A 13,814-nucleotide genomic window follows, 5' to 3' on the forward strand; every position below is an offset into this window, starting at 1 on the left:
ATAAGTTTGGGTCAATTCCAGGAGTTGGTGATGGATAGGGAGGCCTGACGTGCTGCAGTCCATGGGGTTGCAAAGAGTCACATGACTGAGGGACTGAAGTGAACTGAACTGAACTGATGGTGGTCATGGGCTTCCCTGGTGGCTTAGACAGTAAAGAATCTGCCTGCAATGCAGGAGACCCAGGTTGAATCCCTGGGTTGTGTTGTTAGTAGATTTTCCTTGGAAGAAAAGTTGAAAAAAGATTTTCCAATAAGTAACATAACATATGTGAGAAACTCATATCTACACAAATAAAGGAAGGACATTAGAGACAGAATGAATGAAGGTAAAATAAAATCTTTTATTTTTCTTATTTTTAACTAACTTACTAGATAACAGTGGGTTATCTAGTAAACACTAGATAACAGTGTTACTAGTTGAACAGTGGGTTCAACACAATAGCAACAGTTTATTCAGTAATTATAACTCATGGATAAGTAAAATGATGGACAGTAATGTTATAAAGGATGGGAGAGAGGAATTTCAAATAAACATTAAAGACACCTGCACTATTCCTGCCGTCATATAGTACTATTTAAAAATGCAGACTTAGTCATATGTGTATACTGAAAATTGTAGGGTAACTACTTAAAAAGTTTTAAAAAAGAAGTATAGTGATCTGTTAATTTACAAGATAAAATATAATCATAAAAGATACTCAACCAAAGCCAGAAAAGCAATAATTGAAGAAAAGACAGAAAAGAAACATAAAACAAGGGCAATAATAGAAAACAGTCACAAATATGATAATTATTAACCCAACTATATCTATAATCATTCCAAATGTGAATGGACTTATATATACAGGATGTCAGAATGGGGAGAAAACAAAGCTCAACTATATGTATTTACAAGAAACTCACTTTAATATAAAGATGCAAACACAAATCAAAGGAAGGCTGGAGTAGTTACATGAATTTTAAACAAAGCTGATTCAGAGCAAGGACACTTACCAAGATAAAGAGGAGACAATAAATAACGATAGAAAGCTTAATTCTCCAAACATAACAACCCATAACGTGTATACATCTAACAACACAATATGTCAACACACGTAAAGGAAGAAATGCTAGCATGGCAAGGAGAGACACATAAGTCTACAGCTACAGCTGGGGACCACGTCAGGCTCCTACCAGTAACTGACCGATCCAGCAGGCAGAAAATGAGTAAGTACACAGCTGAACTGGACAGCACCAATCACTGGAACTGACAGGTCTAGAAACTTCATTCAGCAATAGCAGAATACACATTCTTCTAAAGCTCATGTGGAATATTCTCTAAGTAGACTACATATGGGCTTCAAAACATACGTTAACAATTTTTTAAAAGATTTTCTTTGATGTGGACCATTTTTAAAGTCTTTATTGAACTTGTGACAACACTGATGTTTTTTATGTTTTAGTTTTTTGGCCCTGAGCCATGTGGAATCTGAACTCCTGGAACAGAGACTGAGTCCACACTCCCTGTACTTTGGAAGGTGAAGTCCCAACCACTGGACTGCCAGGGAAGTTCCAGCCTAACAAATTTTTTAAAATATAAATCATACTAAGTATGCTCTCCAATTGCAGTGAAATTGAACTGGAAATCAATAACAGAAAGGTAACTGGAAAATCCCCAAATATGTGGAGATTAAACAACACAGTTTTAAATAACACATGGCTCAGAAAAGAAATTTCAGAGAAATATTTTGATATTTTAACTAAAGTAAAATATAACTTATCAAAATTAGTGGCATGCAGTGAAAGCAGTAGTTAAAGGAAATTTGTAGCAGTGAATGCATTTATTAGAAAAGAAGAAAGATCTAAAGTCAATAATCTAAACTTCCACCTTGGGAAACTGGAAAAAGAAGCAAATTGAAAGGACGGAGAGGAAAAGAAAAAAATAAGAGAAGAAATCTATGAAATTTAAAACAGGAAGTTAAAACTGGACAGCTACATGTAAAAGAATGAAATTAGAACACTTCTTAACACCGTAGACAAAAGTAAACTCAAGATGGATTAAAGACCTAAATGTAAGCCCAGATACTATAAAACTCTTGGTGGAAAACATAGAACACTCTTTGACATAAATTGCATCAAGATCTTTTTCAATCCACCTCCTATAATAGTGAAAATAAAAACAAAAGTAAACAAGTAGCACCTAAATAAACTTAAAAGCTTTTACACAGCAATGGAAACCATGAACAAAACAAAAAGACGGCCCTCAGAATGAGAGGAAATACTTGCAAATGAAGCAACCAACAAAGGATTAATCTCCAAGATACAGAAGTTAATGCAGCTCAATATTTTTTAAAAAAAGCCAATTAACCCAATCAATATATGGGTAGAAGATCTAAATAGACATTTTCCCAAAGAAGACATACAGATGGCTAAAAAGCACATGAAAAAGATGTTCAACATCACTAATTATTAGGGAGATGCATATCAAAATTCCAATGAGGTATCAGCTCAGACCTGTCAGAATAGCCATCATCAAAAAAATCTATAAACAATAAATGCTGTAGAGAGTATGGAGAAAAAGGAGCCCTCCTATACTGTTGGTGGGAATGTCTCAATAAATTGGTACAGCCACTATGAAAAACAGTTTGGGTTTTCCCTTTAAAAACTAAAACTAGAGCTACCGTATGATCCAGTAATCCCATTCCTGGGCATATATCCAGATAAAATCATAATTCCAAAAGACACATGCACCCCAGAGTTTACTGCAGCACTATTTATAATAATCAGGACATGGAAGCAACCTAAATGTCCACTGAGAGAGGAATGGATAAAGAAGATGTGGAACATATATTACAATGGAATACTATTCAGCTATAAAGAAGAACACATTTGAGTTAGTTCTAATGAGGTGGATGAACCTAGAGCCTATTATAGAGCAACGTAAGTCAAAAAGAGAAAAACAAATATATATTAACATACATATGTTGAATCTGAAAAAAAATTGGTATAGACAATCTTATTTACAAAGCAGAAACAGAGACACAGATGTAAAGAAAACAACATGTGTACCAAGAGGGGAAAGGGGGAGATAGGATGAACTGGGAGATTTGGATTGGCACATATATACTACTGATACCATGTATAAAAGAGATGACTAACGAGAGCCTACTGCACAGCACAGGGAACAAACTCTACTCAGTGCTCTGTCATGACCTAAATGGGAAGGAAATCCGGAAAAGAGGGATCTATGTATACATACGCAGGAGGGCCTAGAGGAGCCATCTCACGCTGAAGGTCGGCAAGGGCGGCGGTGAGGAGATACCCCTCATCCAAGGTAAGGAGCAGCGGCTGCGCTTTGCTGAGCAGCCATGAAGAGATAACCCATGCCCGAGGTAAGAGAAACCCAAGTAAGATGGTAAGGAAGAGGGCATCAGAGGGCAGACACACTGAAACCATAATTACAGAAAACTAGGCAATCTAACCACACTAGGACCACAGCCTTGTCTAACTCAAAGAAACTAAGCCATGCCCGCGGGGCAACCCAAGATGAGCGGGTCATGGTGGAGAGGTCTCACAGAATGTGGTCCACTGGAGAAGGGAATGGCAAACCACTTCAGTATTCTTGCCTTGAGAACCCCATGAACAGTAGAAAAAGGCAAAATGATAGGATACTGAAAGAGGAACTCCCCAGGTCTGTAGGTGCCCAATATGCCACTGGAGATCAGTGGAGAAATAACTCCAGAAAGAATGAAGGGATGGAGCCAAAGCAAAAACAATACCCGGTTGTGGATGTGACTGGTGATAGAAGCAAGGTCCAATGCTGTAAAGAGCAATACTGCAGAGGAACCTGGAATGTCAGGTCCATGAATCAAGGCAAATTGGAAGTGGTCAAACAGGAGATGGCAAGAGTAAACGTTGACATTCTAGGAATCAGTGAACTAAAATGGACTGGAATGGGTGAATTTAACTCAGATGACCATTATATCTACTACTGCGGGCAGGAATCTCTCAGAAGAAATGGAGTAGCCATCATGGTCGACAAGAGTTTGAAATGCAGTACTTGGATGCAGTCTCAAAAACGACGGAATGATCTTTGTTCGTCTCCAAGGCAAACCATTCAATATCATGGTAATCTAAGTCTATGTCCCAACCAGTAACGCCGAAGAAGCTGAAGTTGAATGGTTCTATGAAGACCTACAAGACCTTTTAGAACTAACAGCCAAAAAAGATGTCCTTTTCATTATAGGGGACTGGAATGCAAAAGTAGGAAGTCAAGAAACACCTGGAGTAACAGGCAAATTTGGCCTTGGAATGCGGAATGAAGCAGGGCGAAGACTAATAGAGTTTTGCCAAGAAAATGCACTGGTCATAGCAAACACCCTCTTCCAACAACACAAGAGAAGACTCTACACATGGACATCACCAGATGGTCAACACTGAAATCAGATTGATTATATTCTTTGCAGCCAAAGATGGAGAGCTCTATACAGTCAACAAAAACAAGACCAGGAGCTGACTGTGGCTCAGATCATGAACTCCTTATTACCAAATTCAGACTTAAATTGAAGAAAGTAGGGAAAACCACTAGACCATTCAGGTATGACCTAAATCAAATCCCTTATGATTATACAGTGGAAGTGAGAAATAGATTTAAGGGACTAGATCTGATAGATAGAGTGCCTGATGAACTATGGATGGAGGTTTGTGACACTGTACAGGAGACAGGGATCAAGACCATCCCCATGGAAAAGAAACGCAAAAAAGCAAAATGGCTGTCTGGGGAGGCCTTACAAATAGCTGTGAAAAGAAGAGAAGTGAAAAGCAAAGGAGAAAAGGAAAGATATAAGCATCTGAATGCAGAGTTCCAAAGAATAGCAAGAAGAGATAAGAAAGCCTTCTTTAGCGATCAATGCAAAGAAACAGAGGAAAACAACAGAATGGGAAATACTAGAGATCTCTTCAAGAAAATTAGAGATACCAAGGGAACATTTCATGCAAAGATGGGCTCGATAAAGAACAGAAATGGTATGGACCTAACAGAAGCAGAAGATATTAAGAAGAGGTGGCAAGAATACACAGAAGAACTGTACAAAAAAGATCTTCACGACCCAGATAATCACGATGGTGTGATCACTCATCTGGAGCCAGACATCCTGGAATGTGAAGTCAAGTGGGCCTTGGAAAGCATCACTATGAACAAAGCTAGTGGAGGTGATGGAATTCCAGTAGAGCTATTTCAAATCCTGAAAGAGGATGCTGTGAAAGTGCTGCACTCAGTATGCCAGCAAATTTGGAAAACTCAGCAGTGGCCACAGGACTGGAAAAGGTCAGTTTTCATTCCAATCCCAAAGAAAGGCAATGCCAAAGAATGCTCAAACTACCACACAATTGCACTCATCTCACAAGCTAGCAAAGTAATGCTCAAAATTCTCCAAGCCAGACTTCAGCAATACGTGAACCGTGAACTTCCTGATGTTCAAGCTGGTTTTAGAAAAGGCAGAAGAACCAGAGATCAAATTGCCAACATCCGATGGATCATGGAAAAAGCAAGAGAGTTCCAGAAAAACATCTATTTCTGCTTTATTGACTATGCCAAAGTCTTTGACTGTGTGGATCACAATAAACTGTGGAAAATTCTGAGAGAGATGGGAATACCAGACCACCTGACCTGCCTCTTGAGAAACCTGTATGCAGGCCAGGAAGCAACAGTTAGAACTGGACATGGAACAACAGACTGGTTCCAAATAGGAAAGGGAGTACATCAAGGCTGTATATTGTCACCCTGCTTATTTAACTTATATGCAGAGTACATCATGAGAAATGCTGGACTGGAAGAAACACAAGCTGGAATCAAGATTGCTGGGAGAAATCTCAATCACCTCAGATATGCAGATGACACCACCCTTATGGCAGAAAGTGAAGAGGAACTAAAAAGCCTCTTGATGAAAGTGAAAGAGGAGAGTGAAAAAGTTGGCTTAAAGCTCAACATTCAGAAAATGAAGATCATGGCATCTGGTCCCATCACTTCATGGCAAATAGATGGGGAAACAGTGGAAACAGTGTAAGACTTTATTTTGGGGGGCTCCAAAATCACTGCAGATGGTGATTGCAGCCATGAAATTAAGACGCTTACCCCTTGGAAGAAAAGTTATGACCAACCTAGATAGCATATTCAAAAGCAGAGATACTACTTTGCCGATTATGGTCGGTCTAGTCAAGGCTATGGTTTTTCCTGTGGTCATGTATGGATGTGAGAGTTGGACTGTGAAGAAGGCTGAGCGCCGAAGAATTGATGCTTTTGAACTGTGGTGTTGGAGAAGACTCTTGAGAGTCCCTTGGACTACAAGGAGGTCCAACCAGCCCATTCTGAAGGAGATCAACCCTGGGATTTCTTTGGAAGGAATCACACTAAAGCTGAAACTCCAATAATTTGGCCACCTCATGTGAAGTGTTGACTCACTGGAGAAGACTTTGATGCTGGGAGGGATTGGGGGCAGGAGGAGAAGGGGACGACAGAGGATGAGATGGCTGGATGGCATCACTGACTTGATGGACGTGAATCTGAGTGAACTCTGGGAGTTGGTGAGGGACAGGGAGGCCTGGCGTGCTGCGTTGCATGGGGTTGCAAAGAGTCAGACACGACTTAGCGACTGAACTGAACTGAATTGAACTGAACAGCTGATTCACTTTGCTGTACTGTAGAAACTACCACAACATTGTTAAGCAACTATACCCTAATAAATTTTTTTAAAAAACAACAAACCCCCGAAAACTCAAAGCACACAAAACATTATACATCATTTGTGGGTGATCGGTATGTAGATAAAGTACAAACATATGCAAGAGAGTTATACAACCGACATGAAAGTTCTACATACCAACCACAAGAGCGGGGGAGGAAAAGGATGCGGAACTGGGTCTGCAATGTTTTGTTTCTTTAAATAAAGACACTTTATTTAAATGATAAATATATTCTTTATAAATATGGCAAAATGTTAGCGTTCTCCAACCTTGGACATGGGCTTATGTGGGCCTTTTATGTTACTTTTGGGGAGGTCACTGTGTTTGTGTGCTTGAAATAGTTTCTAATTTTTTAAAATGCTAAAGATTATTCTATTAATAGTTGCAGGTTAGGTAAGAGATTAGAAAACCAGTGTGGAGAACAGTTAACAGACAGACTACAGTTCAATTGTGAATTAGACACAGTTAGACAAACACTCAAGACAACCTAAATGTTTGTTATACACTTAATTTATGGAAAGCCAAACAAAACTCCTTTAAATATGATGCAGGATGTACGACAAGCATATTTTCCCAAACTTACCTGCTCAACCTCTCTATTGAGGGCATCTACTTTTTCTTTTAATCTGTTCCCCTCTGCCTCAGCAGTGATTAGTTCTAATTTGAGGGTATTGTTATCTGCCTCTGCTTGACGGGCCTTATTTTCCCAGTTTTCAGCATCTTCATTGGCTTTTCGGAGTTGGTCCATCATTTGCCTGTTCTCAGATTCCTAAAAAGCAAACCTTAGGTGTTACTTTAAAAGAATAAAGTGTTAAGCATATGATGCAAATTAAACATTATTTGCCAGGTCACTAGGAATTTACTTGTCAAGACGACCAACTATAGCATAACCTCAAGGAATCCTGTCTATAGTCTCAGTTTAGAAAACTGGTCAATCAATAATTAACAAAAGGGAATGGGCCCAGGATCTGCCCTGGTTCCTGAGTCACACACACTCTAGTAAGGTTATGGTTTTACTTTTATCTACCAGACCTCAATGAATATGTTTTTACATTTGCTTTTGTTTAAACAGAACTCCTCATTGCCTCTTTTCCCTATATATCTGCCTGCTGACTCCTTGCTGGTCTGGTTTCTGAGTTTCTGCCTTGACCTGACCTTTTGTATCTATGTATTCCAGTGTTCTGGCTGCTCTTTTGGGTGGTACTGTGACTACAGAGCTTCTGACCACTTGCATATCTTAAGCATCAACTTCTGATAATTCTCTGGGTTTGGTATTTCCTATTTGGTTCCTGCCTTTCATTCATAACCCAAGCCTTAATCTTCTCCACCATAGGCTGTTGTTCTATGATTCACTTTTGCTCTCTGTTCTAACAACTTGCCTGAAGTTGCTCAGAAGTAAAATATGAAACCTATGCTGATAAACACTATTCATACATATACATTCAGGTATATACTGGGCATACAATAAAGAAACACATTGTTAGACCCTATAGACTGACTAAAGTAGGAGCTTATTTCTAAAAGAAAACAATCAGCTCCACAAACAATATACTATGTTGAGTAATAATCATGAAGCTACTTTTTAAAAATATATTAAAAAAAATTATTTTAATAGTATGGTTTGACTAACTCATTCTAAAAACTTATTTATAATTCTGGTAATTAATTAAAAGACCCTAGATCTCTTTCTCTTCTTCTTGTTAGTAAACAGTTCAGAAACACTGGGCTAAATTTATTGCCAAAATTACAATAAACAACACCTCTAATTGTATAAGACTTTCAAATTAAGATTTCAGTTCTCACAAGTATGATTAATCATGAGATTGGTTGAAATTCAGTTAATATCGCCACCTTGTGGTCTAATGGTGAAGAAGTCACGTGAACTCAGTCGTGTCTGACTCTTTGCGGTCTAATGGTACCTTGACCAATACGAAGGATCTGTGCCAAGTCTGTTGATTAACAAGTTAACATACTAATCTACTGTATTGGCTTTTAAGATTCAGATATTCCCAATGTGCCAGTAGGAATCAGATGTGTGTTTCTTATTGCTGTACTAAAAATAACAGTTGTGTACAGAGTATGTACTTGGGAGGTACATGGTACAGTATACATAAACTGGATTTTACTCACATCAATTTTTACCTTCTTTAACTTTCTGTAACACTTACTGTATATCAATCTTTTAAAACTGCCCTACAGCTTTATGTCAACTGGTTACTAACAGAGAAATGGAGAAGAGAGCCATTGCCCTCTGGCCCTAAGAAATAGATGGTCCCACAACAGAGTGATCAATTCTGATTTGCTACACAATCAGGTGAAGCCTCTTTTGTCAAAGGTTTGTAATTGTCAGTTATCGTTTCCAAATATAAGTGAGCCCATGTTGATTCTGGCCCCTTGTCCTCCATCTAGTTAGGAGGGTTCTACTTATCTAAAATGGCTAAGTGGCAAAACAAAAGGGGTGCATTCTTGAGTTACCTTTCTGGATATTGGTGACCTTCTAAATATATAGTTAACACGCAACTGTCAACATTAGAATATGCTATGCACTAAAGAAATGCACTTGATGCAGCCATTCCTATGAGTGCAACCAATCAATAGCTCTCGTGAAAATTCAGCTATCTTGGGCCACAGGGAAAATAAATATATACATACTTCAGACTTTAATATATTCTTCAGTTTATTAACCTCCAGATTAGTGTCTTGAACTTTCTGTTTAATGTCACTAAGTTCATTATGAGTATCATTCAATTTTTTAGACAGTGCCTATGAGAAAAAGACAGATTTTACAAAAAACTAAAAATTGTTCTACATCAAAACCACCATAAATATTTAAATATTTACAAGATGATAAATAAAATTAATATACTTAGTACATAAATCTCATATAAAGACAGTGAGAAAACACAGGAGTCCAAACAGTAAGTGGACAAAGAACCCAAACACAATTCACAAAAAAGGAACCACAAATGGATAATACTTAAAGTTAAAATTTACTAGCAATCAAAGATATGGCAAGGAATGTACATTTTTATGCACTGTTGGAATAAATGTAAATTTGAGGAAAGCAAATCTGTGATCTTCTACCTGGTGATATATTAAGAGACATTTTTAAAAGCTCATAAAAACAAGAAAGACAAATATGCTGCTTTTTGTTAAAGGTAAGAGATGGATACACTGGTATTCACTATACTCATGTCCACTCAGAAGGTTTCTTAATTTCAAAATGACACCTCATAAGCGTTTGATTCCATTTGAAAGCAAATCTATAAAATCTAATGAAAAAGAATGTCTACTAAGGAATTATTTGCTATGTGACAGTATTTATTCATTAGGTGAATGATGCAATAAATAACAGTATCCACCTAGTGGTAAGACAACACAGAATATTATGTATCCATGAAAACTGTTTGGAAAAATTTTTAGTAACAGAGAAAAATGTTAATGCATATTTGAAAAAATCAGGATTAAACACTAAAAACATCTCAATTTGTTTAAAATCATGGTATTGAGTAAGAAATTATTTTAAGGTTTCTGTTTTCCAAATCTCCTATGATACGGGTTTTTTAACAATCTGCAGTCCACAGAGGGGTCCATATTCTACATTTGGGCCCTATGACCCAAACATAGGAAAAATTTACTCTTGAACATTTGTATATTGTTATGGTAATAATTTTCTTCTGATTATAAAACATGTTTATTAATGTATAACAAACAACTATGATGTTATAGTAAGCTAATAACAGTTACAAAATATTTATCAAGTGATAATGCTAGATGCTCTAAGTTCTTGCTAGGCATATTCTCATCTACTCTCCATTTTTACAGTTGATATGATCACACAGCCAGGAGGGGGACTTGCACTCATGTGAGTCTTAAATACTTCACTCTGTTGTCTTCTCAGGTAGAACAAAGCATAATGTAAAGTGGTATGTGGTTTTATCTCAGCTACATTAAAAAGTTCATGTAAAAGACAGTATAAAGTTTTTAAACTATATTGAAAATCAGTTAAAAAATGTTAACAGCATATAACTGCATGGTAAAGATGAAAGCTTTTCATCTAATTTTCATAAATATTATTTACAGTTAGCTGTAGCCTATTTGCTTTAGCTATAAATAGAGCACACAAAAGTAGATTCTATAAATTCACATCTCTTGTTTTTATTGCTATTAACTTTTAAAAATTAAACTTTATTTTAAAAGTTTTAGACTTATAGAAAAGTTATTAAAATAGTATAGAGTGCCCATATAGGCTATACTCAGTTTTCTCTATTATTAACATCTTACATTAGTATACTACATGTCACAATTCATGAACCAATGTTGATAATTATTAACCGAAGTCCGTATTTTATTCCTATTCCTTCCATTTTTATGGAATGTCCTTTTTCTGTTCCAGGATCCCAGTGTTCATTTAACTTCTGAACAAACTATTTTAACACCTCAAACAACTTTTAATAATTAACATAGCTTGGCATCTTTATATCTGATTATGTAAATTATTTAACAGTTTAAAAATACAGACTTTTATGATGCAAACTAAACACATTGAGAGTGACAGAGAAGTGAAGGAAATCATTTGTATTGAAGAATTTCAATGGGGGAAGAAAGTTTTCAAGGAAAATTTTCTAAAGATAAAATTAAAAGTGATACTGACAATGAGAGCTCTTGATAAAACTGAATTGTACTGGCTTAGAGAGGAACTAATTACAAGAGAAATTTTCCTAAAAAGAATCACAGTTCTAAAGAGGACCAAATAACATGGTATGATCAATATACTCATATTAATAGTCCATCAAATAAACCTACTCTTTTCTTAACCATTTGTGAAGGTTATCTTCATTTGCTAGTTTTTCCAATATCTATCCTTCACTAAGGAAGTACTTCCTAAGATTTAATACAAATGTTACACCCTGTTCTCACTTTTCTGTAATATTTAACCATATGTTTGAAAAATTCATTTAGAAACCTCATGGCATATTCTGTGTAATAAAGATATTTTAAATGGCTGGTTCCAAAGCCTGAGCTTTGCTATGAAATGAAATGAGGGCTCAGAAGAAACATATCCTTCTCAGAGAAAAAGATTCTGGAAACAAGTATACCTGGTTTTCTTGTTTAGCTTTAGCAAACTGTTCTTGGAGATTGTCATTCTCATGAGCCAAGATGTCCCTCTCCCTGGCTATTTGAGCCAGCTCATCATTTGTCTCATCCAACTGCCGGCGCATTCTGGAAATGTCTTGTTCACACATAATGAGGGCCTCAGTAGACTGTCTATTCCACAAATCAGGCAGTACATGAGAAGAGACATTTTACCGAAACAGAATAACAAATTTTCATGAGACAGAAGATAGACAGCGTGAAAACATTTAAAGAGTTTTAAACACATTTAAATTTCCAGGAATAAATACTGCAAAGATAGTGCATTGAAGCTTCTCTGTGTTGCCAACATTACACTATGAAAAAGATGCCAAATAAATATACACAGTAGTCAATGATTTGTTACAGATTCAAAACTTCTGATGCTCACGTATAAGAAAGTCATCGCCCTACCTCTAGATGCTAGACGCTCCTCTTCCTCTGCCCTTGTAAAAATGAGTGGTTCTCAGGGCTTAACCCTTAGCCTCCTGATTCTTCTCATGCCAGCCCTTCTTTCTCTCTGACAATTCCTATTTATATCTGAGGCTCCCAACCCTATCTACACTCAGACAACTCTGAAATGATCACCCCTGCCTCAGCTTCTTCCTTACACTCTAGACTCTTATATTTGACTGCTTACTAGACATACCTACAACAAGGTCTTGGAAACTCTTCAAAGAAAAATCTTTTCCCATGTAGGTTCATTATATCTTGTATTCATCACTAGCATTTGGCATTTTCCTAGATTCTTTCCCTCACAAACACCACACCCCTGTCCCTCAACCTCCCAAGCCCAGTCTCTCATCACCTATTCAGCCTGTGCAATCTCTCTAACAAAAAGAATCTCACCAGCCTTTAGTGATTTCTCACTGCCCACAGGCTCATCTGTCTGTGTCACAGGCCTCTGCCTGCCTGCCTAGCCTCTCCTTCGTTTCTCCCCTTATGCTTTGGGTTCCAACGTATTCACCTACTTGTCATTCCAGAGACTTTTGAACCCCACTTGTGGTTTTCTGTGGCTCTTTACTATTCTTTCTATCTTGAATGCTCTTCTCTTTCCTATCTTTGGCAAACACCAGATCTTCCCTTTACTTTCTCAGACTCAGGCCTCCTTTCAACATTAGAGAGCTAGCATCTTATACATAGCACTAAGCCCCTTGTTTCTATCTTTGTATCTAATATAGTACTTTGCCCCCCAAAAAGTGGTCAAATCTTTCTTGAGTAAGTGATTTACCTTGATGCCTGTTCCATCTCAGCAATGATATTCTTCATGCCTGAAATGGTCTTTTCCTTGAAAAATAATATAAGTATTAAATACAAAATTATCTTAAACTGTTATTTCTGTTAAAAGCGAATATATTAGAAGAATTTCCCACCTCCTTTTTGATTTACAGTTGTTTTTAAACACTTGTGTTCTATTCTTCTTTGCTACACTTTAAAATTAATGCTTAATATATCAATGTGAGTATATGTACTGGATAAAAACAATTGATTTTGCTCCTCAAAACAAAGACTATACTTAGGTCATCACATCAAATACCATTAAAAGATATTTTGTGCAGTGACCCAGGAACAGAAGAACCCCTTAAGCGCCCTGTTTTAGGAGGAAACCCAATGATTTGGCATTGGGTTCTCTACTGGAAATAGGACTGATTTACTTCCTTACTTCTTCATGTTATAAAACCCAGGAAAGTGAATCATGTAAAACTAAATTTAGTTATTAAGAATAATGACCTTGACAAAGTACACTGTATATATATCAGTCGTCACCATCACCTTGAAAGAGCTGTTACAGTGGGATTACTTATAGAAGTGTACTATTGATTTTAGGTGTAAGCTAGTAAGCAGGCCTGAAGCAAAAGTGTAAGAAATAAATTATTTCTTATTTTTCTTTTTTAAGGGTGTGGAGAGGGAGTAGAATTAGTGGAATCAATCAAGACTGAGATGAGGGGAAATATCTTAATG

General features: G+C 36.9%; 1 protein-coding gene across 12 annotated transcripts in view; it reads right to left on the minus strand.

Annotated features, from left to right (window-relative positions):
• Window positions 1–13,814, minus strand: part of TSGA10 (testis specific 10) — a 96,211-nt gene that overhangs the window by 22,456 nt on the left and 59,941 nt on the right. For all 12 annotated transcript variants that reach the window (XR_005725812.1, XM_040267658.1, XM_040267656.1 and 9 more), the window contains 4 exons: window positions 13,084–13,139; window positions 11,819–11,987; window positions 9,372–9,482; window positions 7,303–7,488 (listed from right to left, as the gene is read on the minus strand). Coding sequence is in view for 11 of the 12 variants with exons in the window: in XM_040267658.1 (XP_040123592.1) it covers window positions 7,303–7,488; window positions 9,372–9,482; window positions 11,819–11,987; window positions 13,084–13,139 (522 nt within the window). In the remaining variant the exon portion in view is untranslated. The remainder of the gene's footprint in view (window positions 1–7,302; window positions 7,489–9,371; window positions 9,483–11,818; window positions 11,988–13,083; window positions 13,140–13,814) is intronic.

This window comes from Oryx dammah, unplaced genomic scaffold, assembly GCF_014754425.2.
Source record: "Oryx dammah isolate SB20612 unplaced genomic scaffold, SCBI_Odam_1.1 HiC_scaffold_25, whole genome shotgun sequence".
Classification (NCBI taxonomy): Eukaryota; Metazoa; Chordata; class Mammalia; order Artiodactyla; family Bovidae; genus Oryx; species Oryx dammah.